The sequence below is a fragment of the Scleropages formosus genome, chromosome 10 (genome assembly GCF_900964775.1).
Source record: "Scleropages formosus chromosome 10, fSclFor1.1, whole genome shotgun sequence".
In the NCBI taxonomy this organism is placed as follows: domain Eukaryota; kingdom Metazoa; phylum Chordata; class Actinopteri; order Osteoglossiformes; family Osteoglossidae; genus Scleropages; species Scleropages formosus.
In genome coordinates, this window is record NC_041815.1 from 29,023,826 (window position 1) to 29,050,507 (window position 26,682).

The following is a 26,682-nucleotide window of genomic DNA, read 5'->3' on the forward strand; positions in this document are numbered from 1 at the left end:
TTGTATAATTACATTGTATAAAATGTTCAACGTTTAGTCTTTCCTTACTTTTCAATCAATATAAACTCTTTTGTAAAGTTGTACACTTTGTTTTTACAAATGTTTACATGTATGTTGATGACTGGATGCTGAATTGGAACAAAAATCTCTGCGGTTTTTGCTTCAAAACACACGTCGATATACTGACTAGAGCTGATATTTTCGTAACAGAATATAGTCCCAAATACATTCTAAAAGTGAAATGAATGAACTCTGAGCTCTGACTAGTGTACAGGAGTGATCTGATTGTTCCTCGAAGAAGAGTCCGTAGGAGAACAAAATCATGTATATTGCTTAATATCCCAAGTCTGTGCCAAACTACTGAACCTGTATGAACTAAGTGCTTACATTTTTTTTGTGGTGACATTTGATAATTGTTACCAATATATTTTCTGTGAAGTGTTTCCTTCGTTTCTTTGTTTTTTTTTTTTTTTTTTTTTCTCGCTGCTTTTCTGAGTAAAGAACTTTAGAATGTAATACTATACTATTGACGTGAAACTGGAAACGATTTTTCGAGTTACTATTCGTTGCTGTTTAATAGTTTCATTGAGCTCTGTAAACGTCGGACAAATAGACAGTTTAGAAACACTTGAGTTTTCGGGTTTTCTTACCATTGTGTTATTATACTGCAGAGTACATTTTGAACATTATTAAAAACCTGAAATTAATATCTAGCGTATTTTTATTTGGCCCCTTTACTAAAGGTATGTTGCATGTTGGGTGAAAGGGGTTTAAAACAAATAAACACCGTCAATAGCTCCTCAGTGTCAGAGAGCATTATCTGGATGATATGTTGTTCCTTTGAAATACTCAACGCAAACACCATCATATTCTTTTATGTTATTTATACGCTTACTGGGAATTTACCGTCACAGTCATTTTCACCATAGTATAACCCTAATTCAAATCTAGCTTATTCTCTGAAGATTAATTAGTTTTAAATTGGTGTTACACGGTCAAAATGATCAACCGTGTAACACTAATTATATGGTAGATGGTAATGAAGTACTTAGAGCTGCTGCTTTTGAACCCAAAGGTTGCAGGTTCGAATCCCACCTCTAGCTGTAGTAAAATTTTTTGGCTAAATTGCTGCAGTAAAAATTACCCTGCTGTCTGAATAGGTACATAATTGTAGGTTGCTTCTCGCTGTAAGTTGCTTTGGAGCTAAATGATGAATAAATGATCCTAGGCATTGAAAAGATCTATTTTGAAAGTATGAAAAATGTGCAAAAAATATGGAAGATGATCCATTTGATGGATTTACAGGACTGCAGACCTTGCGGTCTTTACTTCATACCTGACGATGAAAGATGGAGATATTGATCCTCATCTGATTCAATCCAAGACCTTAAACGCAAGGTGGCGTTTTGACTCAACAGATAAGGAAGAATCGATGGTTTTGGGTTCAAGACCTGACCGTCGATCGGCCATGTGCAAGGTACGTGGAATTTTCTGGAACCGGAGCGTCCGCACTTGTGTCTTCTTCAGAGAACCAGGAAGTTCAGTGAGAAAAACAGCAAAGTGGAGGTAATAAAAGACAAACTGGCGATCACAGGTAAAAATAATGGTGTTTTTTACCGTGTTACAGTTTTTCACTAATTGATTGACTTAGTTTTTTTAAGCTTGACATTTTGTTATTACTCCTTGTCGACACCCTGGGAATCCAGTCTGATCCACTAGGATTTTTACCCTCTCCGTTTGAGCCACAGACTGAGCCAATCACTCCTGGCCACTTGTTTCTCAACCCTTTTTATCCCAGTAAAGCACTGGTCATTCCCCAAATGAAACCTTTTCGTTTTCAGGAACATGTCCAGTTTACCGTGATTATTAATTGACCCAAACAGTACATAAAGTGATATACACATTATCCATCCAGGATCAACAGCTGCTTGTCCAGTGCAGGGTTGCGGTGGTTGGGATCCTATCCCAGAAGTATAAGGCAAAATATGTCCAAACATGTCCAAAATCCAGCATAATCCACTAGGGCGTGCGTGCGTGTGCGTGCGTGTGCGCACACGTGCTTTTTATGTGTTCATCAATACTTGCCAGTTAGCGAATATTGATCGCTGTGGCCATTGATAACCAATGTATGATGATTTATTGGATTGATGGACGAAATTCCGTGAGCAAATATTTACCGAGCGTCTGTCCTCGTGGTCCGAGACTGGCCAGGGGGTCAAAGGGCATAAAAACTATGTGCCTTTCTGGCACAATCAGCTGCAATGCATCCTGGGGGAGATCCAGGAGTTAAAGGATAGGAGCCTGTCATTTGTACCATGTAGTCTGACTTTTGCCACCAGAATACGGTCACCGTGGGCAACCTGCCAAAACTGAGAGCATCCCGAAAAATGACCATAAATAAGAAGGAGCGGACCTGAAATTTGATCACGGAAGCATTTCTGGGCTTTCTTGCTCAGTGTGTTCTATTGACAGAGGAAGATTATGCAACATGTGGGTGATGTACAGTAGAGTACAGTGGAGTAGAGTAGAGTAAGGATGCAGCATTTGGCTGTGAAATATGGGCAGGGCAAACGTGTTCTCCTGTAAGCCTGTAAAGCGACTGTGCATTGATGGGGGCCCTTTGCTGACCTTTCGCTCATATGAACAGTGACCAAAGGACAGAATTTACTTTAAGGTAGATATCACAGCGGTAACAAATCTCATTTTGGCACAGCACCGGGTCTCTGTCAGTCTGAGGCTGAAACCGAGCTGCTGACATACTTCCATAACTCAGCGTTACCATCCGGGAGGAGATCCTGAACGTGAGCACTGATTGTAAGCACTGAATGAGATCAATGACTGAGATCACTGATTATGATCATTGAATGAGCTCGCTGATTGCAATCAATGAATGTGGGCACTGATTGTAAGCACTGAATGAGATCAGTGATTGAGATCACTAATTGTGAGCACGGAATGGATCACTGATTGAAATCAATGAATGAGATCAGTGAATGTGAGCACTACCTGCTCTCCCGTCTCTTCCTCGACTCCCTAGCCAGCAAACGAGAGCTTTCAGTCCACAGAAGAGCTGGAACTCAAAACAGAAGTCGCTAAAGTGAGACAGGAACAGGTGAAGGAATAAATAAACGGACACGTCGGCAGTCAGCCGCACCCCCACCTCCCCGCAGCGGTTTAGGTGAAGAACGAGGTACAGCGAATGAGAAGAGGTGGAAAGAGGAAGGAAGTTGCTTGAACCCCTGACCGCACTTGCAGCAGAACCGTGAAACACAGTGCACCAGCGTGATGTGCGTGTGTAGAACTGCACGGTGTGTGTCGCATGCGCTTGCTTTCATATGTGGGCCAGCAGGTGGCGTAGTGGTGAGAGCCACTGTATTGCACTGGAAGGACCCAGGTTTGAATCCCACCTCTTACACTAGTATCCTTGATCGAGATACTTACCCTGAGTGATACGGTAAAATCACCTTCCTGCATAAATGGGTAAATCGGTGTAAGCTGCTCTGTAGAGGTAAAGCGTGAGGTAAATAAACACACAAGTCCTCTTTTTCAGCATATACAGGGTATGTGATGGGGTGCAAAGGCACGTGGGGGTCTAAGTTTTCGGTGAGTTGGCCTCCTGTTCTGGTTTCCACGTCCCTCGCGTTTACTCCTCCGTAGTTTCATGCTGTAAAACGTCGACTTTATATGAACTGCACTCCGCTGTTTTTATTAAATCCCGACCGTTCCTTCCCACTTGCATCACCAGAGACACACACACACACACACACACACAGCATTTCTCATGGCGCTCGTGATGATCACGGTCTTTGGAGGGGGAGAGAGGTCCCTCGATGTCTCCATGCCGGGATGATCGGTGATCGTCGGTAACTGCCGCCTGTTCCCTCACACACCTGGGGGGTGGAGCTTGTCTTCATGGTTGTGTTTCTCGCGCCGGTTATCAATGTAACTTCTCCTGTGGTATTTTCGGCCGCAATCTAGAGAAGGCGTTTGCGCCACTGCCAAGAAACGCCGCTTTCAGAAGAATAATCTCTTAAGGCCCAAGTTTAGCTTTATGAGTCCAGCGGTTCGAACCCTTTGCTTTTCTCCCCCAGGCTGCAGTGTTTCTCAGCATTTTCAGCACAGCAAAAATAACATGTGACTAATTCCTGCTCATCCGGAGCGATGAGTCACGGCGCGAGGGACCCCGAGCGCCGGCTGCCGCAGCCGCCGTGCCGTCTTTGCAATAAACTCCGACCTTTGACCTCTGAAATGAACTCAAATGACTCTCCCAGGGGGCAAAAACTCAGCATCACCAACAGACTGCAGATACACCCTGGTGTGTTTGAGAAGGAAGTCACTGCGTTCGGGTGTCATCACTGGGAAGAGAGTGTGTGATGTTGCAAGGTTCTGGTCCTCCTGTGTGTGTGTGTGTGGTGATTCACCTTCAGGAGAAAAAAAAGAAACGCAACACTGTGACTCCAATTTCCTCGTGACTTGGAACATGTCACACACACCGTTTAGTATATGATTTTTGCCCCTTTAAACACACAATTTATCATACCCCCCCCCGACACCCCTTCCCCACAGTTTATTATTCTCCGGTCTGTTCGCGCTCACGTTCCCATCACGCGGAAGCTCCGCGGTCACGTGACGCGCCTCCAACAGACCCGCGAAACCCCCGTCACATTCGCGAGCCGAGCGGTTAGTCACGTGGCAGCTGCGGTCATGTGACTCTCGGGCGGGGAGAAAAGTTTACTTTACTTCTTGTTGCTGGTTTGTGGCGCTGACTGAGCGCGAGCTTTGCTTCGGCTGCGTGAGGCGTCGGACAGCGAGAGAGACGAGCGCGAGATGCAGCCCCGCGTGGCCCTGCTGCGTGCCCTCGCGTGCGCGAGCCTGTGCGTGAGCCTGTTCGCGGTGCGCGAGGCGCGCGCCGACACCCCCGCCAACTGCACGTACGAGGACCTGATCGGAACCTGGGTCTTCCATGTGTCCAAGGGGGGGCAGGACCGGCACGTGGACTGCGCCAACATGGGTGAGTGAAGGGAAGAGTAAAGAAAAGTCAATTAAAAACAAGGAAAACCGCAGTTAAACACGTCAATTTGACGTTTTCTGTGCCATCATCATCATGTCTGTCATGACTTATTTACGTCCAGTTTTGCGGTCAGCGTAACGTTGCCGGGGGTGTGTGTGTGTGTGTGTGTGTGTGTGTGTGTGTGTGTGTGTGTGTGTGTGTTACATTTGACACCGGTGTTGCTGTCTACTCTACGCTACGGCAGGTCCGTCGGTGAAGACCGTCACGGTCCACCTGGAGAAGCTGTCCGTGGCCTCGGATGACCTGGGCAACCAGGGCTTCTTCACACTCGTCTACAACCAGGGCTTCGAGGTGGTTCTCTCCGACTACAAGTGGTTCGGCTTCTTCAAGGTGCGTGTGGCGAGCGAACGGAGGCACGCTTTTGGTTTACAGGCACGCTCACGTGACAGGTCTGCCGATTCCGGCCTTGTGTCTGTGATTTGCACTTCTGATGGTTAGTCATCGTCTTTCTCTTCCCCTTGAGGGAAATTTGTCATAGAAACAGTTTATTTTTTATCTACTTCATGTTTTTTTTTTCTTTCTTTCTTTCATTCAACTTCCTTAAAATATTTCTGGTCCAGTTGAGCACTCGGTGCTACTTTTTTTTTTTTTTTGTATGCACATTTACTGTGCATTTACACTCTTTACTGGAGTCTTGTTGTATCGCTGAACTGCTCTAGTAGCTTTGTGGATAAATACACGCATACCTAGATGTACTGTATCTCTTCATACATTCGTCCGTCTATCAACAGTGATGCCACCCTTGATCGCTTTCATAATGTCGACCATGTACCTCCTCCTCGCGTTGTAGTACAGTCAAGATGAGCAGAACGTCACCAGCCTCTGTGACCGGACAATGCCGGGGTGGGTTCACGACGTTCTGGGCAATAACTGGGCGTGCTTCGTGGGAAAGAAGGTGACCCACGTTCCCCCTCGGACCGTCGCCAACCCACCGGGCCTCAAGGAGATGGCGTAAGTGTGCGCGGCTCTTCGAGCGTCGTCGGTCACACCGATCGTATTTGCTTTGTGATCGGTTTTAACAAGCAATTTTTTTTAACCTTCCAGTACTTAAAATAGGCCCAGCCAGCATCCGCATATTTTTGTCACATCCCACATGTTGCAGATATTCGTTGAAGCCCACATTTAATGTGACGACTTCATACCTACACGCTGTATTACAAAGCGGGGTGTAAATTGAGGTCCAGACTTGTTTAATCTGACTCCCATTTGCTGCTGTTGCACTTCGCCTGGTTCTGTTTGCTAATGGTCTTGATATTACAGTGAGTTTCCACATCACTTTATTTACAGACATAAAACAACAAGCATCCAGGTTTTTATAGCATCCACAGTTGAAGTCATATGCAGATATCTATTAAAAGGTGGGGTGTTTATGGCAGTATTTATTTTATGTCCCTGCTTGGGTTAATTTTGTGTTTAGTTTTTGACACATTCTTTACTTTATCAAACGGCCATAGTGGCTAATGGGGCCCATCTGTCTCTTCTTAAGCTTCTTGTCACTGTAAGTGTGCATTCACCCGTTCTGCCAGCATCCTCTGCTCTTCTCTCGCTCGCACTGGGAAATGCAGGTTCTTCAACCGCCCCTACAAGGAGAGCGAGGAGCTTGTGAGGGCCATCAATATGGCTCAGAGCTCATGGATGGCCACGGTCTACGGCGAGCATGAGATGTTCACCTTGGAGCAGATGATCAGGAGAACTGGTGGGCGGAGCTCCAGGGTTCCCAGGTGAAAAGGCAATTCAGCGTTGACTCTCAGCCTCGACCATCTGGTACTGCACATTTTTCTAGGGGTGTTGGTGTAATAACGTGGTTCTGCACCCTCCTCCCCACCTTAGACGCGTGAAGCCGGCTCTGATGACTGCTGAGGTGGCCAAGCTGGTTGCTGGTCTCCCTGAACACTGGGACTGGAGAAAAGTCAATGGTGTGAACTACGTGAGCCCGGTTCGCAATCAGGGTGTGTCCGCATTCCCTTTACCTGACTTTTACCTTAAATTTACCTGGTACCTTTCTCGAGAGCGACTTACACTGATTTACCAATTTATATAGCTGGGTAATTTTACTGTGTCAATTCAGGGTAAGTACCTTCATCAGGGGGTACTACAGCAGGAGGTGGGATTTGAACCTGCAACCTCTGAGTGCAATTCTACCCACTCTTCCACCTGAGTGATTCTGAACCTGAACTCTGTGAAGTGGAGTGGGAGCACAGTGTATGCGGGCTTCTGGGTGTCTGTGAAGCAAGGGCTTGACTTTGGGGGGGGGGGGAATCAAATTAAATGGAAATTAAAAAGAAAAATATTAAGTTACTACTTTATGCGATTTTATGTGAAGGTTTCGGTGCTAATATTATTATTTTTTTATAGAGCGCTCTTCTCACGTAGTGACACAGAGTGCTTTAACACAGGCATACAGCAAGAAAAATTGATACACTCAGTAAGTTGAGTGCTGCATTTTCTCAATTTTATGGGCATTTTTTAGGGGGGGCTTCAGCTTTCGCCAGATTTGTAAAGCGGTCCGAGGTCTACAAAAGGTTTCGAACCCGTGATCTTGCAGGTTGTGGTGCAGACGGTTGGGTTTGAGGAGATTATTCGAACTCCCGTCAACGCCGATGTCCTGCGACTGCGAGGACGATGATGCCGCCGCCGTCGTTCTCTACATGAACTGGGGCCTTCGAAGTTCACAGTAGGATCTGCTCGTTCGTGGTCATGCTGAGCCAGTAGGGACGCCCGTGAATTAATAATATTGCCCAGGTCCGACCGCTCGCTGGGCTGAGGGTAAGGGTGCGTTCAGGGAGCGACCGCAGCAGCAAGGAACAGGCAGAGATGCTCAAGATGTTGGTGCACTTGTTTGGGTAATGCAGAATATAGAGTGACGTGTAAGTACCCCCAATGCCACCAACGTATTTTCATTTTTACGTGTATTTTAAGAAAAAAAAAATTTTATAGCTAGAAATGTTTAAAATATGTATACAGAAATGACAGCACAAATTTAGAGCTGTCGTGAAATTTTACTCACCGCACATTCAGGAATGTGGTGCCTTACGTTGCTTTAATCCCACTGAGTTTTGAACAAATTTGTGCTTAAATATGTAAACATAGGGGGGCGCGGTGGCGCAGTGGGTTGGACCGGGTCCTGCTCTCCAGTGGGTCTGGGGTTCGAGTCCCACTTGGGGTGCCTTGCGACGGACTGGTGTCCCATCCTGGGTGTGTCCCCCCCCCCCCCGGCCTTATGCCCTGTGTTGCCGGGTAGGCTCCGGTTCTCCGCGACCCCGTATGGGACGAGCGGTTCAGAAAAGTGTAAGAGGAAACAAAAAATTGGTAAAGATGTCGAGGGAGTTTAAGGGATTCACGTGAAACCACAAAATCCAAAGCAAACATGCATTATGTGCGTCACTAACAGTGCTGGCAACGGCAGTGAAGCTCAGCTCCTGCACTGTGGCCTCTGGGGGCCCTGAAGGAGCTCTCTCTGGCCCACAGCGCATCTTAAGTGTCCTGTGGGACATTCATTAGCAAGTATGTATTGATCTAGGTGGTGCCACCTGTGTGTGGGGTGAGTGGGGGGGGTGTGACACCCCATTGTGACAGGGTCCAGCGGGGGGAGTACTGGTTAGAGCTGCCACCTTTGGACTTTGAAACCAAATTCCCATCCTAACTCCCGCTACAGTATCCTTCATCGCAGTACTTTACCTTAAATCAGTAGAGTAAAAGTTACTCTAATTTACACATTCATACAGCAGGCTAAGTGGCATAAATTTGAGTTGCTTTGGAGGAAAGTCAGGTAAATAAAGAATAAAATTTTTTGATTTGTGGTTTTGTGCTGGGGGTTGAGGCCTCGTCGTGCCATTTCCGAGTCCCGTCAGTAGAGGGGGCTACGGCTTCTTTCCATCTGGTGCCTGAGGGTGGGGGGTCTGCTTCGGCTGTTTGCTGTGCCCTCCAGCTCTCCAGTTTGCATGTTCACCCAGAAGTCATACATTGATCAATAAGTATGATCAGTTCATCTGCAGGTGACCAAACAGTCTGGTGCCTCACAATTTTTTTTTTTTTTTTCTAAAATTTAAAAAAAAAAAAAAAACCATCAAAGTGGAACTAATTTTTTTTGAGAGATTAATCTCAGTATATGAACTGATTTTGTTCGTATCTTGTATTGCAGCATCTTGATGATTAGTAAGTGGTAATATTTTGAGTGGTTGGTTAATCGGTGCAATGAAGCCCAAATTTAAAAGGTTTTTTTTCTTCAGTCATACAACTGAATACAGTATTTTGTGGAAATACCAAAGGGGAGCGAATCGCCATATTGCAGCAGCTTCCTCCCTCCCATTAATATCATGGGTAATTTTTCTCTCCACTGGTTGAATACTGGGATAATTTTTCAAAAATTAAATGCCATGAAATGCCTTATTTTTTCCACTCTAACCACAACCACAGGTAGCCAATAGTGTTTTACTCCATTTTACATTGATGCTGGTTTCGGTGAACTTGCGTTGAACCCGAGTGTCTTCTCATCTCCCCCCCCCCCTCCACACACACACACAGCCTCCTGCGGGAGCTGCTACTCGTTCGCCACCATGGGGATGCTGGAGGCCCGGGTCCGTATCCTGACCAACAACACGCAGCAGCCCATCTTCAGCCCCCAGCACGTGGTCTCCTGCTCCCAGTACTCCCAAGGTACCCAGGTCACCATGGCAACCGTGAACACAGTGCTCTAATCCATGCTGTTTAACATCTGTCAAGCTGTTTTCTTGTGTCCAAGACTCCACAGTTTTTCAGTTATTAGAAAGACAGAGACCTGGAGTCATTAAGATGGATTTTCATTGTCTTTCCAGAATGTTCTTCATCGGTTAATGATTTCAAGGTTCACGTGTGATGTTCTTTAACTTAAAATGTTGGGATGGCAACTGTTTCTAGTTTATTTCCCTTCTTGGATGTTTGTGTCCTACACCTGCCCCCAGAATGCAGATTTTTGTTCAGTATGCCTTCAGGGGCAGTTCTGTGTTCTCATCTGTGTAATTGTTTTATGCTGAAGATGCAAATAATTTTTTGCACAAGACTTTTCGTATCAAATGTGGATGTGCAGCTTTATTATGTCTCAGCTGATGCGTTTATCTTAAATGGCTCACAATATATGTATGTGTCAGTATTTATGTAACATACATTGCAGAAAAATTTTACTGGAGCAATTTTGAGTAAATTGCTTTGCTCATGGTTCCAACAGCAGGGTGCCTTATGGGCTTTGATCCGGTCACCTTCCGGGTGTGCGTACACCTGGCAGCCCTGTCTTACTGGCATCACTTTGCCTCGACAGGGTGCGACGGCGGCTTCCCGTACCTCATCGGGAAGTACGTGCAGGACTTTGGCGTCGTCGAAGAGAGCTGCTTCCCTTACGAGGCCCAGAACTCACCATGCATCGTAAAGGATGGCTGCGTGCGCCACTACGCGTCGGACTACCACTATGTGGGCGGCTTCTACGGCGCATGCAATGAGGCCCTCATGATGCTGGAGCTGGTGCGGGACGGCCCCCTGGGCGTGGCCTTCGAGGTTTACCGGGACTTCCTTAACTACAAGGGGGGAATCTACCATCACACGGGTGTCACAGGCTCCTTCAACCCATTCGAACTGACCAACCACGCCGTACTGCTCGTCGGCTACGGAAAGTGCCAGAAGACAGGCCAGAAGTACTGGATCGTGAAGAACAGCTGGGGCACCGGCTGGGGTGAGGACGGCTACTTCCGCATCCGCCGCGGCTCCGATGAGTGCGCCATCGAGAGCATCGCCGTTGCCGCCAAGCCCATCCCCCAGCTGTAGGCACCGCTGCTTCTAACGCTTAAATTGCTGTGATATTACCAGGCAGGAGAGGATTTAAAGGGAATTAAGGGGTGTGAAATTTCCCCTTTTTTAAATGTGTGAGAAAGAATGAGGGAGAGAGAACATGTGCTAACAGGGAAGTTTGTGTCCAACTGGAACCAGGTCTTTATTTTGCACATGATTTCCATTTGCCCTTTGGTACCTGGTTGGGAAAGTTGAAAAATGCAATCAAAGGAGAAATGCTAAAATCCTCAAATCACTGCACACACAAAGTATTGCTGTTTTGTTGTTTTAATTCATTGGCAATTGTACACGTATTTTTCCCATGTGCTCAAATCTCAGGAAATTAAGTTCATGCGAAGTTTGACAGTTGAAGGGAAGTCAAGTGTGGGACCATTTCACTAAAGTTTAAGGTTCCTGCTGTCATTTTAAAGGCTGAAATATTTGTTTTAACAGGATAAACTTAATGAAAATGGGCCTTTTGGCTTGAAACTTTTGTGTGTCTGGCATGAAATGAGACGATCACTTTGGTTTGATCCAAGAAAAAAAATCAGAATTGACTTTTAACTTGTTTGCATTATTGTTTTGAAATAAATGTGCTTTAGTACCACCCTGTGAAAAAATGTGTATTTCTCTCAAACTGTCTGTTCAACACTGTAGGAGGTAAAATACTTTACTGTAAATCTGTGTCAAGTGGTTCATGACTCTTGAGGGCTACAAACCAAACTTGAGTCCTGTAATCATACCTGATGCTAGTGCTGCGATTACTAGGAGGTACTAGTGCTAGTAGTGGCAGTAATCAGTACTGGTGATACTAGTACTCATAGTGCTCAGTACTGGTAGTGACAGTTGTAGCAGAAACACCACAAGTAGTAAAGTGAGTAGCAGTGACAGGACAGGTCCGCGTGAAGTGCGACAAAGTTAACGCTCAGCTACAGTATTACTATTATAAATTGTCTTAAATTTTTTTTATTTTTATTTTTAAAATCTGAAATGCTCAGGAGGGGTGAGGGTTGGGGGTCAGCTGCTGGGACTTGGACCCCCCAGAGTTTTGGTTTTTTTTTTTTTTTTTTTTTTTTTTGTTCCTTTCCTCTGTAGCCAGTACACTTAGCTACAGCTTCAGTAACTGCATGGATACTGTAGCAATTTAAGATATCGCAAATATGTTTGACTATGCCTTTGAGCACTTTATAAAATGAATTGAGTAGTGAGTGGTAACAGTAAGTGATGTTAATGGTAGTAAGCAGGTAGGTACCCATTATAGTAACGGAAGGTGTGGTGCTAGCAGTAAAAGTAGCAGTAAGTCGTATCAATAATTGTAGTCCGAGGTAATACTATAGTAGAAAGCGCAATGATATTGATAGTAAAAGTGGCAATAATTGTAGTAAGTAGTGCTGGTAGTGGGTCAGTTGGTTGCCTAGTGGCTTGTGCTGCTGCCTTGGAACTAAGGTTGTAGGTTTGAATCCCACATCCAGCTGCGATAGCCTCGAGCGAGGTACTGACCCTAAATTGCTCCAGTGGATGTTACCCAGCTGTGTATATGACTGAATTGCTGTGCTGGCTTTGGAGAAACATGTTAAAGCAGTGGAAGTAGTGCAGTAATTGGGGTAATTATGGTGTATGAGAGCGACTTTGGGTTGAGGGGATGGATAGGATGGGAGGGGCTCCCACGTGACCGGCTGCTCTCACCCTGGTCCACCGGGTCTGTGGGCGGGCCGACTGCTCAAGAGGGGCACCCCACCCCCACCCACTCCCCGCCCCGCCCCGCCCCGCCCAGGCAGTCCTAGCGTGCAGGCAGGCCGGCTGGCTCTCACGCTCGGCTCCAGGCTGGCCTCCATCCTCCTCCTCCTTCTCCTCCCGCTGGCATGCAGAAGATCCAGAAGGAGCACCTCTACAAGGTGCTGGTGATCGGAGACCTGGGTGTGGGCAAGACGAGCATCATCAAGCGCTACGTGCACCAGAACTTCTCGCCCAATTACCGGGCCACGATCGGCGTGGACTTCGCGCTCAAGGTGCTGTCGTGGGACGCGGAGACCGTGAGGCTGCAGCTGTGGGACATCGCAGGTACGAGCGAGTCGCGCGCGTCGCGTCGCACAGTTCTCGCTCTCCGTCCGGGTCGCGGTCGCGTCGAGTCGCGTCGCGTCGCACGTGCGCGCGCAGGGAGAGCAGTTTGATCGAGTGTCAGACTTTGTGGCTCTCGCCGTGACGTGAGGTTGTTCACGGGGTAAAGACGACGACGACGTCATCATCATCATCATCATCCTCGTCGCCGCACTCCGCTCCAGCAGCAGAAACGTTGACAGTGATTCAGTGAACGACTGTGATTGTGTGAAAATGTTACTTTTTTTTATTAGGAACAGGATCAATTAGACATTTAGTAAGAAGAAAAAAGAAAAAAGTTTCATCACATGATCATGGGATTCGATGTGTTTTTGTCCACTTATTTACTTAGGAAAAAGCACAACTTATCAAAAGTATTTCAGTGGTCGGAAGAAATGCCATCTTGTTCCGACTTTTCCATGTAGGTGATTGTGTGTGTGTGTGTGTGTGTGTGTGTGTGTGTGTGTGTGTGTGTGTGTGTGTGCGTGCGTGCGTGCGCGCGCGGCGCTTTGCTCTTATCTCCTTCTGCTGTTTCATTAACACACAAGACAGAGGCTCCTTATCTTCTCCTCAAGGTTCTCTCACATGAGCGGCAGGAGTCCAGAAAAATCCGCAGCTTCTTGCGCAAGAGGGGAGCCAAGGCTTTGCACCCCCCCACCGCAGGCCCCTCCGCCCACCCGGTGCACCGGGGCAAGAGCTGGTCATGTGCCTCCCGCTCATGTGAGGGAGACTTGGAGGCAACAACAGGAGTCTTTGTAAACACAAACGGGGGGGGGGCGTCCTGTGGTCGCGCCCTCGCCGTACCTGGCCTGTGCCTTGCGGGGTACGTCCCGTGTCCGTGTTTCAGGCCCCGCCGGCCTCATGGTATTATTGAAATATTGAACATCTAATCTAATCACGTCCGCCCCACCCCCCCATTCCAGGGATCAGCCTGAGGTAGGAAGGCGAAAAGCTCTGGCACGAGAAGTAGCGTGCCGGTACTCGCTGGCCGGTATTCGCCGGCCGGTCCGGCCCCTTGGGAAACCACCAAACCTCTCCAGTTTTCCACACAAAAAGTGCATCAACAACAGACGAAGAGCTTTAGACACAGACACGGGATTACTGAAGCACAGTTTGCGTGTCTGACACCACCATGTTGCTGGTTCACATCCCTCCAGTAGGTCCTATTCAAATAGCATGGATAATCATAGCAGATGGCGTTGCACTCATTTATGTAACTATCAGGAGAGAAGTGGCTCTCAAGAGATTGGTTTGAGACCCTCTTTGAATGCGGGAGGGATTCAGCAGTTCTGAGGGGCACGGGGAGCTTATTCCTCCACATCAGGGCCAAGGCTGAGGATGAGCAGGCTCTTGATTTTGGACCCTTGTGGGTAGGAGCACCAAGTGGGTGGAGGTGGAGGAGCACAGCACTCTTGCTGCGGAGATGGACCCTTTAAACTGCGACCAGGGTTTTTTCAGTAGGTGAGAAATGGGATGCAACCCCACCCTGAGCACTACACAACTGTACGAATGGCTCAGGACTCCGCAAACATGCAGTTATTGGTTTCACTGGCACTTTCTGCTAGTTTCTAACTTGTCCTTGCTCAATGGATCAGCCGAGTCACACTAACGTTGCACGTTCGAATCCCACCTCTGGCTCTAGTACCCTTGAGCAAGGTACTTAGCCTAAATGGCTCCAGTGAAATTACCCAGCTGTACAAATGGGGTAAATAATTGTAAGTCGCTTTGGGAAGAGGGGCAGATAAGTTTAAACCACACGTGTTATTCCCCGATACACCGAGGTCACGAGTGTGTTTCAGCAGTGCTTTCCCAGGTGACTCATTCCGCCCGAGACGGGAAGCAGCTTTGAAGAGCGTTATTTCTGGTCAGCCGTGTAAAATTTCTGTGAATAATGTTTGATGCAAAGAATAATCATATTCGCCGTTTACACCCAGAGTGTGAAGTAGAGTAGATGGTAAGCGGATGATGTTGACATGACACCGGTGTGTGTGTGTGTGTGTGTGTGTGTGTGTGTGTGTGTGTGTGTGTGTGTGTGTGTGTGTGTGTGGGGCGTGCACTCTAAGGTTGCACGATCCCCGTTTTATCGCCGTGCTCCTCCGCTGACCGCCTGCAGCGGGCACAGACCTGGGGAGACGCTGGGCGCAGAGCGATTACGGGCAGCACATGACACAGCTCCGCTCATCTAATAATCCCCTGCAGGGCATCATGGGACCTGCGCAACGTGGACTTTCGGCGTCGGGCTCCTCTTCTGCCCACGTCTGACACCAGACCATCTGACTGGACTGATGTAACAGCCCCGGGCTTTGCTGCACGGCAAACGAAAAGCGGACCCTGTTGTTGTCTTTACCAGCCCCCCTTCTTAAAGAGTGTAGCTTCAGTACATTTCTTCTTATATTTTATTTCCATTTTTACATCTTTAAAGCCACTTTCTTTGCATTACCTATTTATACAGCGTGGAAGTTTTTACTGAATCAATTCAGGCTTAGTTTCCTGATGGGGACTTGAACCTGGGTCCTGGGTGTTCGAGGCTGCAGCTTTAACCGCTACGCGCCCTGCTGGCCAGTGTGTTCTGTAATGCGTCTGAAGTCAAAAGTGTGAACGTGTCGGTGTCTGTTTTTGAATGAAAAGTAAATTAATAGGGAGATGAAGTGAAAATTGAAAAACTGTTATAAATAGTTTATATTTTAATGACCGACTGCAGTACAGAGTAGGAAATACTGTTACGTTTCTTTCCGTCTTGTGCTTTTCTCCATAGTTACTTAGTGTTACTTACAGCTCCTTGCGCTGAGTTTTTACATTTATTCATTTACCTCACATTTTTCTCCAAAGCAACTTATAATGTTAAGCTGCTTATACTGATTTACCCCATTTATGCAACTGGGTGAATTTTCTTGCTCAGGGGTACTATGGCTGAAGGTGGGATTTGAACCCATGACCTTTGGATCTAAAGGCAGTAGCACTAACCCCTACACTGCCAGCTGTCCCCGGTTTATGCGGCAGGCTAACTTTTACTGAATCAGTTCAGGGTAAGTACCTTGACAAGGGCTCTACAGCAGGGCATGGGATTGGAACCTGGTTTTTCTGAGTCCAAAAATGGCAGCTCTGCCCATTACGCCCCCTGCTGTACTGTAAGTCTTCAGGGTAATTGAAAGGACCATCCGTGGAGGTGTAGGGGTCAGGAGTGTGTGTGTGTGTGTTGCTGTGATGTGCTCCAGATACACACCTTCTGGGGTCTTTGCTCCACCGTGGTCTCTTCGCATCTGGTGAGATCACCTGTGCTCCTCTTCTCCCCTGTCCCATCACCGAAGGCCAGGAGCGCTTCGGCAACATGACGCGGGTCTACTACCGGGAGGCCATGGGCGCCTTCGTCGTCTTCGACGTCACCCGGCCCTCGACGTTCGAGGCGGTCACCAAGTGGAAGGAGGACTTGGACTCCAAACTGAGCCTTTCCAACGGGAAGGGCGTCGCCGCCGTGCTGCTCGCTAACAAGTGCGACCAAGGCAGGGACGTGTTGACCAACAACGGCATCAAGATGGACCAGTTCTGCCAGGAGAACGGATTCGTGGGCTGGTTCGAGACCTCAGCCAAGGTAACGAAAGCTCTCGTTTCCAAACTCCGGCGTTACGTTACATTTAAATGTATTATGTCCAGTGTGACCCTCGTAGTCACATCTGACATAAATTTATGTTTATTCATTTACATTTAAATGTATTATCTGAGGGGGGCGCGGTGGCGCAGTGGGTTGGACCACAGTCCTGCTCTTCGGTGGGTCTGGGGTTCGAGTCCCGCTTGGGGTGCCTTGCGACGGACTGGCGTCCCGTCCTGGGTGTGTCCCCTCCCCCTCCTGCCTTGCGCCCTGTGTTGCCGGGTAGGCTCCGGTTCCCCGTGACCCTGTATGGGACAAGCGGTTCTGAAAATGTGTGTGTGTGTGTGTGTGTGTGTGTGTGTGTGTGTGTATTATCTGATGCTTTTTTTGAGTCCAAAGGCAGCAGCTCTAATCAGTATGCTAATATTGTTTTCTGCTTAGCTGATGTCTTTCGTCAACATTTACAGTATTCGAGGCATTGGACAGTTGGGGGTTAGGGCTGATGCCTTCATAAAAGGTGTTAAAGCAGCTGTGGGGCTTGAACCAAGAACCTTCAGCCAACAAGTCCTGTCCTGAAGTCCCGCTATGGGTCATACAGCCGCTCTACTGCAAGACATAGAGGCTCTTTGTATGAGAAGTAAAAGGATCTCTTTCAATTCATACAGGGTCATGGTGGTCAGGAGTCTATCCTGGAAACACAGGGCGTGAGGCAGGGTACAGCATGGGCAGGATACAAGACCCTCCACACACACACACACACACACACACACACACACACACAATGGGAAATTTAGATACACCAGTCCACATGAAGCATGTGTCTTTTGACTGTGGGAGGAAACCAGAGCACTTGGAGGCAACCCATGCAAACGCACACAAGGTCCACACACTCGCTGAGCTGTATTCGAACCCACAGCCCAGGAGCTAAGCGGCACCAGCACTAGCCACCGCGCTCTTTTCCTAGAGCTCAGTGCATAAAGCAGCCTTTGGGAAAGTGCTGGAACTTCACTGCACTCCGGTGAGACTAAGAGAGCGGTGGAGACGGACGGTGTGAACACGGGTCCCGCTAATGAGGACCTCCTCTTTTCTCACACCCTCCTCCGAAAGCCGCCGTGTTTCCTTTGAACTAAAAACACAGCTGCAGTGTCACGGAGGTACCACATTCCGGGGGTCAGGGGTCGCGAATGCGGCCGAGGTCCAAGACACAGGGGGTGAGCGAAACTCCTCGCGGTCACAACGTAACTCTAAATGTCCGCTGACCGCTTGATGTTTGACGTAATTTAATTTCCAGCTGTCTGAGAAACATCGGAGACCGGCGAACCCCATCCGGAATGTCCGAAAATGCGGAGCACAAATAGTCGTCCTCCGCCAGTGCATCTTAGCAGGGAACTGTGGGTAATGGGTGTGTACTTGCAAAGTACAGCTGGCTACAGTAACACACACACACACACACACACACAGAGGAATGTATCACACTTACGAAGTTTCAAAGATATGAACATTTTGCCCCACACAGTTCATATGCTATACATCTCTATATATCACCACTGGTGATTAATATTGAAGACTGATAAATAGTTCATTACTGATTTAGAGGTGGTGGAAATTACTTTTTTTTTAAAAAAAATCCATAATTTCAAAGTAATTTTATCATTTGAACTTAATTAAAATAACAAAGTAAATCTCATGGAGAATTTATTTTTTGTTCCAGCTTCATCTGAGCCTTCTAGAACCCAACCAGTTGTTCATGAAGGGCGTCTCTATGACTATTTTATTGATCCTGAATCGGAGACCAGCACACTATCGATTTACGAACAAATTGAGCCGTAAGCTCAGTTGTGGACATAACTCTCCATACGGGGAGGGACATTATTTTGGGTTTCTTCTCGGTACGTCTTGTGTCTCGAGGCTCAGCAGAAGACTGGAGGGACCTGCTCCAGAAGGATGTTTCGAAGGCGGCGCTACATTAGATCCAGCCCAGAATGGGTTCATATTAATGTGCTTACTGTTATGAAAAAAACAGGTTTGTGGCCGTTTTTAAATTAATCCGCAAAAACGGAAGGAGCAGAAATATCTAATTAATGCTGTAGACATGTACTCTTTCTCACGGTAGCCTACAGGTTCGCGTCTGTCCTTCGGTGTCCTTTAACGCGCATCCCTTTGGCCGCGGCGTTGTGTTTTCTGCATCCCGGCAAAAATGTGTTCGGTTGCTTAGCAACCGGGACGCCCCACCCGGCGCAGCGTGGCAACCCCAGAGGGACGGAGTCCCCCGCAAACTGGGCCACGGTGTCAGTGGGTCTCTGGGTGTGGATCCCATCTGCTGCTTTGCCGGGGGCCCTTGTCTTCCATCCCCAGTGCTCCCGTTTCCGTCGTGGCTTCATCACCGGGGGTCTGGCACAGAGAACCTCTGTCACATGTATTCTATTTAGACAGGTGTGTGTGTATATACACACTGTGCAAAAGTTTTAGGCACTTGGGGGGAAAAAGCTGTAAAGTGAGAATACTTCCAGAAATAATGCTTTTAATTAATAAACTTCCTACAAAACTTAGTAACCGTCCATAGTCAACAATCGCTTGGCGCGGCGGGTTTGACCGGGTCCTGCTCTCTGGTGCATCTGGGGTTCGAGTCCCGCTTGGGGTGCCTTGCGATGGACTGGCGCCCCGTCCGGGTTGTGTCCCCTCCCCCTGCAGCCTTGCGCCCTGTGTTGCTGGGTTATGCTCCTGTTTGCTGCGACCCCACTCAGGACAAGCGGTCTCAGGCAGTGTGTGTGTATATATACTTTAATGACATACAAAACCCTTACTGTAATACTGTAACTTTTTGCAAAAGGAATCCTTGTAAATCTAAAATATGCTCTTTTCCATTGACACTAGTGCAGAAGACATTAAATAACCGTCTAAATCAAATCTTTTCCTGAAACATCTAAGTGCCTAAGACTTTTGCACAGCACTGCGTATGTGTGTGTGTGTGTGTGTATATATATATATATATATATATATATATATAATTTGCTTCTGTCACGTTACCTCTTTGTAGAGCTCGAGTGCTTTTTTGCACCAGCTAACAATTTGAGAACAGCCTCAAGGGTCCAACAGCAGGGTCCCAGGGCCCCCAGCTGGCAGCCTTTCAGTCATGAGAGAATCGTAACTCCACTAACTGCATGTTACCTGCTGCCTTGTAAGAGAAAATGTCGTTCCTAGGTGTATTCACTCTTCGTGTGTGTGTGTGTGTGTGTGTGTGTGTGTGTGTGTGTGTGTGTGTGTGTGTGTGTGTGTGTGTGTTTGCGCCACCAGGAGAACATCAACATCGACGAAGCGGCCAGCTGCCTGGTGAAACACATCATCGCCAGCGAGAACGACATGCTGCAGGCCGAAGTCCCCGACACCGTGTCGCCGCAGCTCAACTCGCCGCGGAACGCCTCCTGCTCCGCCTGTTTCCGCTCCTAAGTCCGCTGCCGCGTGCAGCTGGAGAGGGCGGGGCTACACACCGGTGGGCGGAGCCACACCCTGGTGGGTGGGGCCACATTGCAGTCGGGGTGGAGCGACTGAGCAGTGGGGCTGGACTGGGCGGAGCCTCGGTCTTGAGCAGAAACGCAAGGCAGAGCTGGAACTGGACCCCATGCCTTTGGACCCCTTGAACAGTTTGTCCAGTGATTGTGATTCTAGAAGTGTGTGTGTTCATGGTTCAAGTTGTGTGTGTTGTTTTATATGAGGTTGTATGGAAAAAAATGAAAAAGAGCCTTTCCTGATGTCATCGTTTATAATCCGTCCTGATGTCACGACCCGCTCCAAGTCCAGTGTGAATCCAGTGCAGCACGTGTCCATTTGCAGTGCGAGTCCAGTGTGCTACGTGTCCACTTTCGTTACGCGGAGTGCTGGGTCATCGAACCCGTGGCCTCGACGTCACGCAGCGAATGTAATGCGTGGGAACATGTCTGATTCTTTAGCTAACCCTGCTACCCAGGCTACCCTAGGGGAGGCCTGTCCAGGTAGCTGCTGGTAGGAGACATGCAGACGTCCCTCGTCCTTTCGGGCGGCTGAGATGAAGAGGCCGTGAGCTCTGAAGGTCCCTCCTCCCTGATAGTCTGCTCACACTTTTTGGTTTTTATTTTGCAGATACTTTTTGGTGGTGGTGGTGGTGCCAACCGTTGATATGCTAGGTTGCTCCCCCCCCCCCCCCCCCCCCCATCAGGCTGCTCCACTCAGTCCCGTATCCATGGATACCGTCCTAATGAACTGCGTGCTGTCACGAGACGTGGATTATTTTTAGACACACGGGGGGTTTTTCAGGGCCTCCTGCGTTCAGGAGAGAACTCTGGGAAAGGGCTTGTGCGGAGGGTGGTGGGGTGGGGTGTATTTATGGGCACGGCCAGTGGCCATTGCTAGTACACCCCCCCCCCCCCCTCCCCCCGTGTGGAGGTTCGAAGCAGGAGCTCCCACTGAGATGATCAAGACCCTGCGCTGTCCTGCGGGACGACTGAGACAGTGCAGGGGGTCTATTAATATTTCATATTTTACAGCACAGCAAATAGATTTTACAGTACCCCCCCCAGCACTGTGATGTCTGACAGTTCTCGGACTGTGTGTGAGAGATCAACGCACCTGCTCAGATCAGAAACACCCCACTGTCTACACACCAGCCTCACACACTCCAAATATGTGTTCAAAACTCATATTTTTTATGATTTTCCAGCAAAATTGTTCACTTTGCCCCAGCCCCCCATCTCTCTCTCGTTGCAAAATTTTGAGTTTCAGCAGTGATACTGGGGGGGGCGGGGGGCTTTGTGCCGTTACTCATGTCAAAAACCAGAATATCATCGTGTGTGTGTGTGTGTGTGTGTGTCCCCTGCAGAGCTCTGTGGTTCACATCAGTTACCTCCTCACCACTAAATCCTCAGCATCACCTTTTTATTTATCTAAGGACCAAGAAATGTGTTGTATCTATTTTCATAACTTTTTTTGTTGTGTGAATTAGATGTTAACCTGACCATGTGTGTGTGTCTTTATATTAAACATGTGACACTCAAGTCCCCTCCTGTTGTGTCTTTTAGGATGTGTCATATGAAGCTGTCACTGCTGTTAAGGAACCAGAGCGCCCCCTGTGAGCAGGGTGTGTGTTCATTTATTCCCATCAGCCCCTTGATTCCAACCCATGGCGACATGTGTAAACTGTGCTGCGTAGGGACTTTGCTGATAACACGGATGAGGATGAGGAGTTTGACTGCGAACGCCCGCGGTCCTGCGGCGATCAGGGATTTAACCTCAAAACTTTGAAACCTTCTGCGAATTTAGTTTCCGCCCAGAACGCAAAACTCTGGTTTCATCCACTCCTGGTTCACGATGGACCGCCAGGTACGAAAGGCTGCCAGGTGAGTCGCAAATGCAGGTGACCGTTGGCAGCCTCGCTGCTCACGGTGCTCTGGTTGGACAGCAGAGCCGACCGCAGAGGTCCGGATGTGCTGGATTCATTCAGGACGACCGCGTGGTCCAAATATGGGCACCTGTTCTCTTAGTGCATATGATGCAAGTTTATGGTCGCAGCTGAATGATAGCAGCTTTACGGTGGCAAGTTCGTGACCATCTGTCTATCGAATGCAGTGCAAGACGGTCACCACCATGTGGACAGGTAAACCCCCCCCAGCTGTGTGATTAATGGGAGCGTGTGTGTGTGTGTACATGTGTCCATCCTAGTCTAGTGCCCATTGATTCAAGGATAGGATCCAGACCACTGTGACCCTGTCGAGGAGAAGCAGTTAATAGTGAGCGAGCGTTATGATGATGATGTTTCGGTGGGGGCATCCCCCGTTCAGTGCAGGTTCCCCGACTGGGTCGATTCCTAAAGTCTCAGGAGTCGGAAAACAACTTGTCGTGAATATGCCTCTTTTCTGGAAGTTTCTGCCAAGGGCCGGAGCTCCGAGCTGCTAGGCTGCAGACGTTGGACGAGCGGGCGGGGCGCCGTCAAGCAAATTGGATGTTGGCAGAGCGCGGGAAGCGGGATGAATCACCGCAGTACACAGCGGCGGAACGGGGGTTGGGGGTGCAGAGGGGCCTGAGTAATGTTTCGCACAAGAGTGTGTGTGTCCTATGTTCGGGAATGTCCTTCACCACACACACACACACACACACACACACGATGGGGAGGGCGGGAGGTTACACACTAATCAAGTGTTTGAACTTTGGAAAACACTGATATGTGAGAAAATGCACTTTATTCTCTTTTTTCTCAAAGGGTGAGGGAAGATTTTGTGTGTGTGTGTGTGTCGTCCCCGTATCCTGTAGAGAAGCGGGAGGCTCCTGCCGGGGGGCCTCCAGGGACATAATGTTTTAATGTTTGATATTTGACATTGGTCATAAAATAAAAAAAAATGTAACAAATTTGTAATTATACAGGCTTACATGGTAGGAAACGTCCTCCTCGGTGGACGTCTCCAGGTGTCCATGATTTTCCACGATTGTCTGTCCGCGATCTTGCTGTTTCCGGGAGGAGCGGGTTCATTTTGCTCTTAAAATAACTGCACCACAGGTAGAAATGTTTAAGCGTGGTAATTTACCACCCTGAGCAATACTTTGCATCCCAGAATGCAACACTCCTTACCTGCTGGGGGTGTGACAAGCGCAAGGTTAGGGCATAAAACATAGCGGTGGGAATATGGGACTGGGAATAAATACACCATCTAATAAAAAAAATAATTCTATAAATAAAAAGTGTGATAAACTGGAGTGCAGTTGGGCTGCATGGTGGTGCAGCGGGTCGCACTGGTGCTTCACAGCTCCTGGGATGTGCGTATGGGTATGAGTTTCAATCCAGCTGAGTCTGTGTGGAGTCTCACTGTCCTCCCTGTGGGTGTCCTGAGGTGCTCTGGTTTCCTCCCATAGACCACGCTCTGACTTTAAATCTCTGGGCTGTAGATGCGGTCCCACCCTGTGGCGCCCCCCTCTGGCTCAACCCGATGGTAAAACTAAAAGAGCAGGAGGCTCCACTCAGTCCGGGAATCGAACCCTATTGCCATCCTCCTTCCTTTAGGGAATAAACAGCAGAAGAGAGCCTGACCTTTCCTGCCAAGGGGGGTCGTTTCCCTGTACCGCCACCCAGAGGTCACTAACGGTACTGCAGGGCTGCGGCGACACTTGACACGAGTGCAGACTACAGAAAGCAGTTCTGATTTCAGCAGCTGCTTCCAGTGACCATAAGCTTGACCGTGGACACGGAATGAGACGGGATCCCGTGTCCTGAAAGGGTCATGGAAATGAGCCCAAACAGGATTGCATTCCCGCTTCGCCCACAGGAGGACCGGCAGTCGGGGCCAGCGCTAGCATGGAGCCGTTGCCTTGGCAACGGGGCGTCGGGGCGCATTGTCGCGCTCGGCAGCTGTCTCCCGATTCCCGGCGCCCGTTCCATGCGACAGCGAGCGTCGCCACGGAGACGGCTGAGCGGAGGGAAGGTAGAGTTGGGGTCGCAGAACCGTACTCGATGTTTCCTGCTCCCCATGTGCGGCAGAGCCCATGACCTTCAAGGTCTGCAAGGTCAAGTCCACTCTGTCAGTCCAAAACCCCCCAGCTGGGACACATTCGTTTGTGAACTGGGGAAAATTAAATGTTTGAATTTGCATAAGAGGAGACCTCCCACGTAGACCCCTAAATGAAAGACCAATCAGGAATTGACGTCTCTCGGTACAAGAATGATTGACAACGGGGGGTGAACAGTTGGAGCAGGTTCTCTCTCCCAAGGCCAGTGTGGGCCACAGCGAAAGCATGGGGAAGAGCAGGGCATTATGGGAATGGAATGGGAATGAAATGGGAGTGAAATGTGGATGGAACAGAAATGAAACAGGAATGAAAGGGGAATCAAACAGGAATAAGATGGTAGTGAAATGCGGCTGGAAGAGAAATGAAATGGAAATGAACTGGGAATAAATGGGGACTAAACAGGAATGAAATGAGAGTGAAATTCAGAAGGAATATAAATGAAACAGGAATGAAATGGGAATAAAATGCGGTTGGAACAGAAATTAAATGGCAATGAAATGGGAATAAATGGGGATTGAATAGGAATGAATTGGGAATAAAATGGTAGTGAAATGCGGTTGGAACAGAAATTAAACAGGAATAAATGGGGACTGAAGATGAATGAAATGGGAGTAAAATGAAGATGGAACAGAAACGAAGCGAAGATGGAAAGCGGAAGAAATTAGAATGAAACGGGGATGAAACAGGATCGCAGTGATGATGAAACGGGAATGAAATGGAGCTTTGGTCACCGGGCTCACCGTGGCGGCAGTGTGGGGGTAAAGGGCAGGAAACGGGAGGAAGGTGGATTTCGGAGAGGATTTAAGTCTCTTGCTGGGAAAACGCCTTCCTGTCTAAAAGAGCCCTTCGGAGCTCATGGCCCCGATCTTTTACTGGGCGTCACACGACGTTCGAAAACGTTCGAAATGTTCGAAAAAAACTGCAGAACACAAACGAAGAACAAACCCAGAACTGTTATGGGAAAGAAAGAAAAGAAACAAAAAGAGAACCAGGGTTTAGTTTGTGTGTCGATTCCATTTTCTTCATGTCTCTTTGAGTTCTGCGTTTTCTGATTGTTTCTGTACTGTTTAACGCTGTCATTTATGCATCTATTGTTCCATGTTTAGTCTCGCAAATAAGTTTTTCCATTTTCCATTCGTCTGATGACGAACAGATAAACTGTTTATCGCAACGCCGCTTATTGACGACATGTTTGCAGTTAAAGCGACAGCAGTTGACTGCAAGCAAAAATGCAATAAACGAAATGAATGTAGGAGCTTCAGAGAAACTGTGAGAGCAGTTCGTTAAAATAATGAATAAATAAATAAATAAATAAGCAGCGTGGAAGCAGCAGAGGGTTACATGGTAATACAGTGCAAGGACTCGCTCACTTTTCACCGCGAGAGCTTTACCGCAGTAAAATACTGCGTATTACTCAGCCTCACGATGTGAGCTGGGCTTTTTCCCTCCCACTGAGACCGAGTCTGACTTCCAGAAGCCTGTCTGCTGCCGCCGCCTGGTGCCCTGCGTGCAAAACCCCCCCGAGGTTCAACAGGCCCGTTACCGCAGTAAAAAGCAGACCCGCCGACGCGGTCTGACAGCTGGTTGCGGGTTCGAGAACCGGTTTTGGCTCGTGTTCCCCTGTCAAGTGGCCTCTGGGATTTCACCTTCGCGCCCAAGCGCTTGAGCGCTTCTTATGGACCGTGAGGCCGTCCTGCATCCAGCCCACGTTCCCCCAGCGGGAGTTCAAGGAGGACGTGGACCGGAGCTGCCATCCTCTGCTCCCCCCATCCTCCCTGTGACCGCGCTCCGCTGCGTGTGGGTCAGAACCCGACGCTTTTCGAAGATGGGTCGGGGATGTGAACCCGCGGGGACGGTAATGAGCCGCCGACGCCGCCGTCGCCGCCGTCGCCGCCTCCGCTTCCTCTCGGCCGCTTCCTTTATCTAACGCAGGCGGATGAGCGAACCGTTCCGATCCAATGGGCCCGAGACGCGGAAACACGAGATGGGAGCGACGCGCACGGCCCGCTGTGTGAAAATAGATGTTCTCAGTCCTCCTGACTGCCGGTCGTCGACGTACAGACGTGCTGCAATAGGCTGCAGGCGGCGGACGGCTCGACGACACCCCGTCGCTCAAAAAGCGGCGTTCGCGCAGAGTGTGTGTCCACGTGGCCTTGGCACGGAGGAGTGTAGAGTCACACACCTCAGTGTGTGTGTGTGTGTGTGTACGTGTGCACTTATACTGATTAACCCACTTATTAAGCTGGGTCACTTTTGTTATGTCAGTTGAGGCTAAGTACCTTGAGCAAAGGTTCTTCAGCAGGAGGTGGGATCTGAACCCAGGTCTTTTGCCTGGAGTTTAACAGCTTTAATCAGTACTCCACCTACTGCCAGCATGTTAGCATTCTGCATTATACCACAGATAGTTCAGGAGATGCATTTAAAATGTACTCCTGAGCGGACAAACGTGAACGGCTGGGCCTCGGGGGGGTAAGTGAAGCTCGGTGACTTTCATGAATTGCCTTTCCAGTGGCATTTCAGCGCATAACATGTTGAAGAAGTTCAGAGTTACCTTCTTCGCCCGGGAATGGCTGTGAATCAGAGGCCCTAAACGATCTCAAACCAG

The 26,682-nt window shown here is 48.6% G+C and overlaps 2 protein-coding genes across 2 annotated transcripts; both read left to right on the plus strand.

Annotated features, from left to right (window-relative positions):
* The first annotated feature begins 4,660 nt into the window (after positions 1–4,660).
* ctsc (cathepsin C) lies at positions 4,661–11,487 on the plus strand. Its single transcript, XM_018748338.2, has 7 exons — positions 4,661–5,011; positions 5,256–5,401; positions 5,862–6,022; positions 6,637–6,792; positions 6,902–7,020; positions 9,596–9,727; positions 10,365–11,487. The coding sequence occupies exons 1-7, from the start codon at positions 4,828–4,830 to the stop codon at positions 10,862–10,864; spliced, it is 1,398 nt and encodes a 465-aa protein (XP_018603854.1). The 5' UTR covers positions 4,661–4,827; the 3' UTR covers positions 10,865–11,487.
* Positions 11,488–12,635: 1,148 nt separating this feature from the next.
* On the plus strand, positions 12,636–20,571 carry rab38a (RAB38a, member RAS oncogene family). The gene is made up of 3 exons (XM_018748559.2): positions 12,636–12,928; positions 16,273–16,553; positions 19,845–20,571. The coding sequence occupies exons 1-3, from the start codon at positions 12,730–12,732 to the stop codon at positions 19,995–19,997; spliced, it is 633 nt and encodes a 210-aa protein (XP_018604075.1). The 5' UTR covers positions 12,636–12,729; the 3' UTR covers positions 19,998–20,571.
* Positions 20,572–26,682: the final 6,111 nt, after the last annotated feature.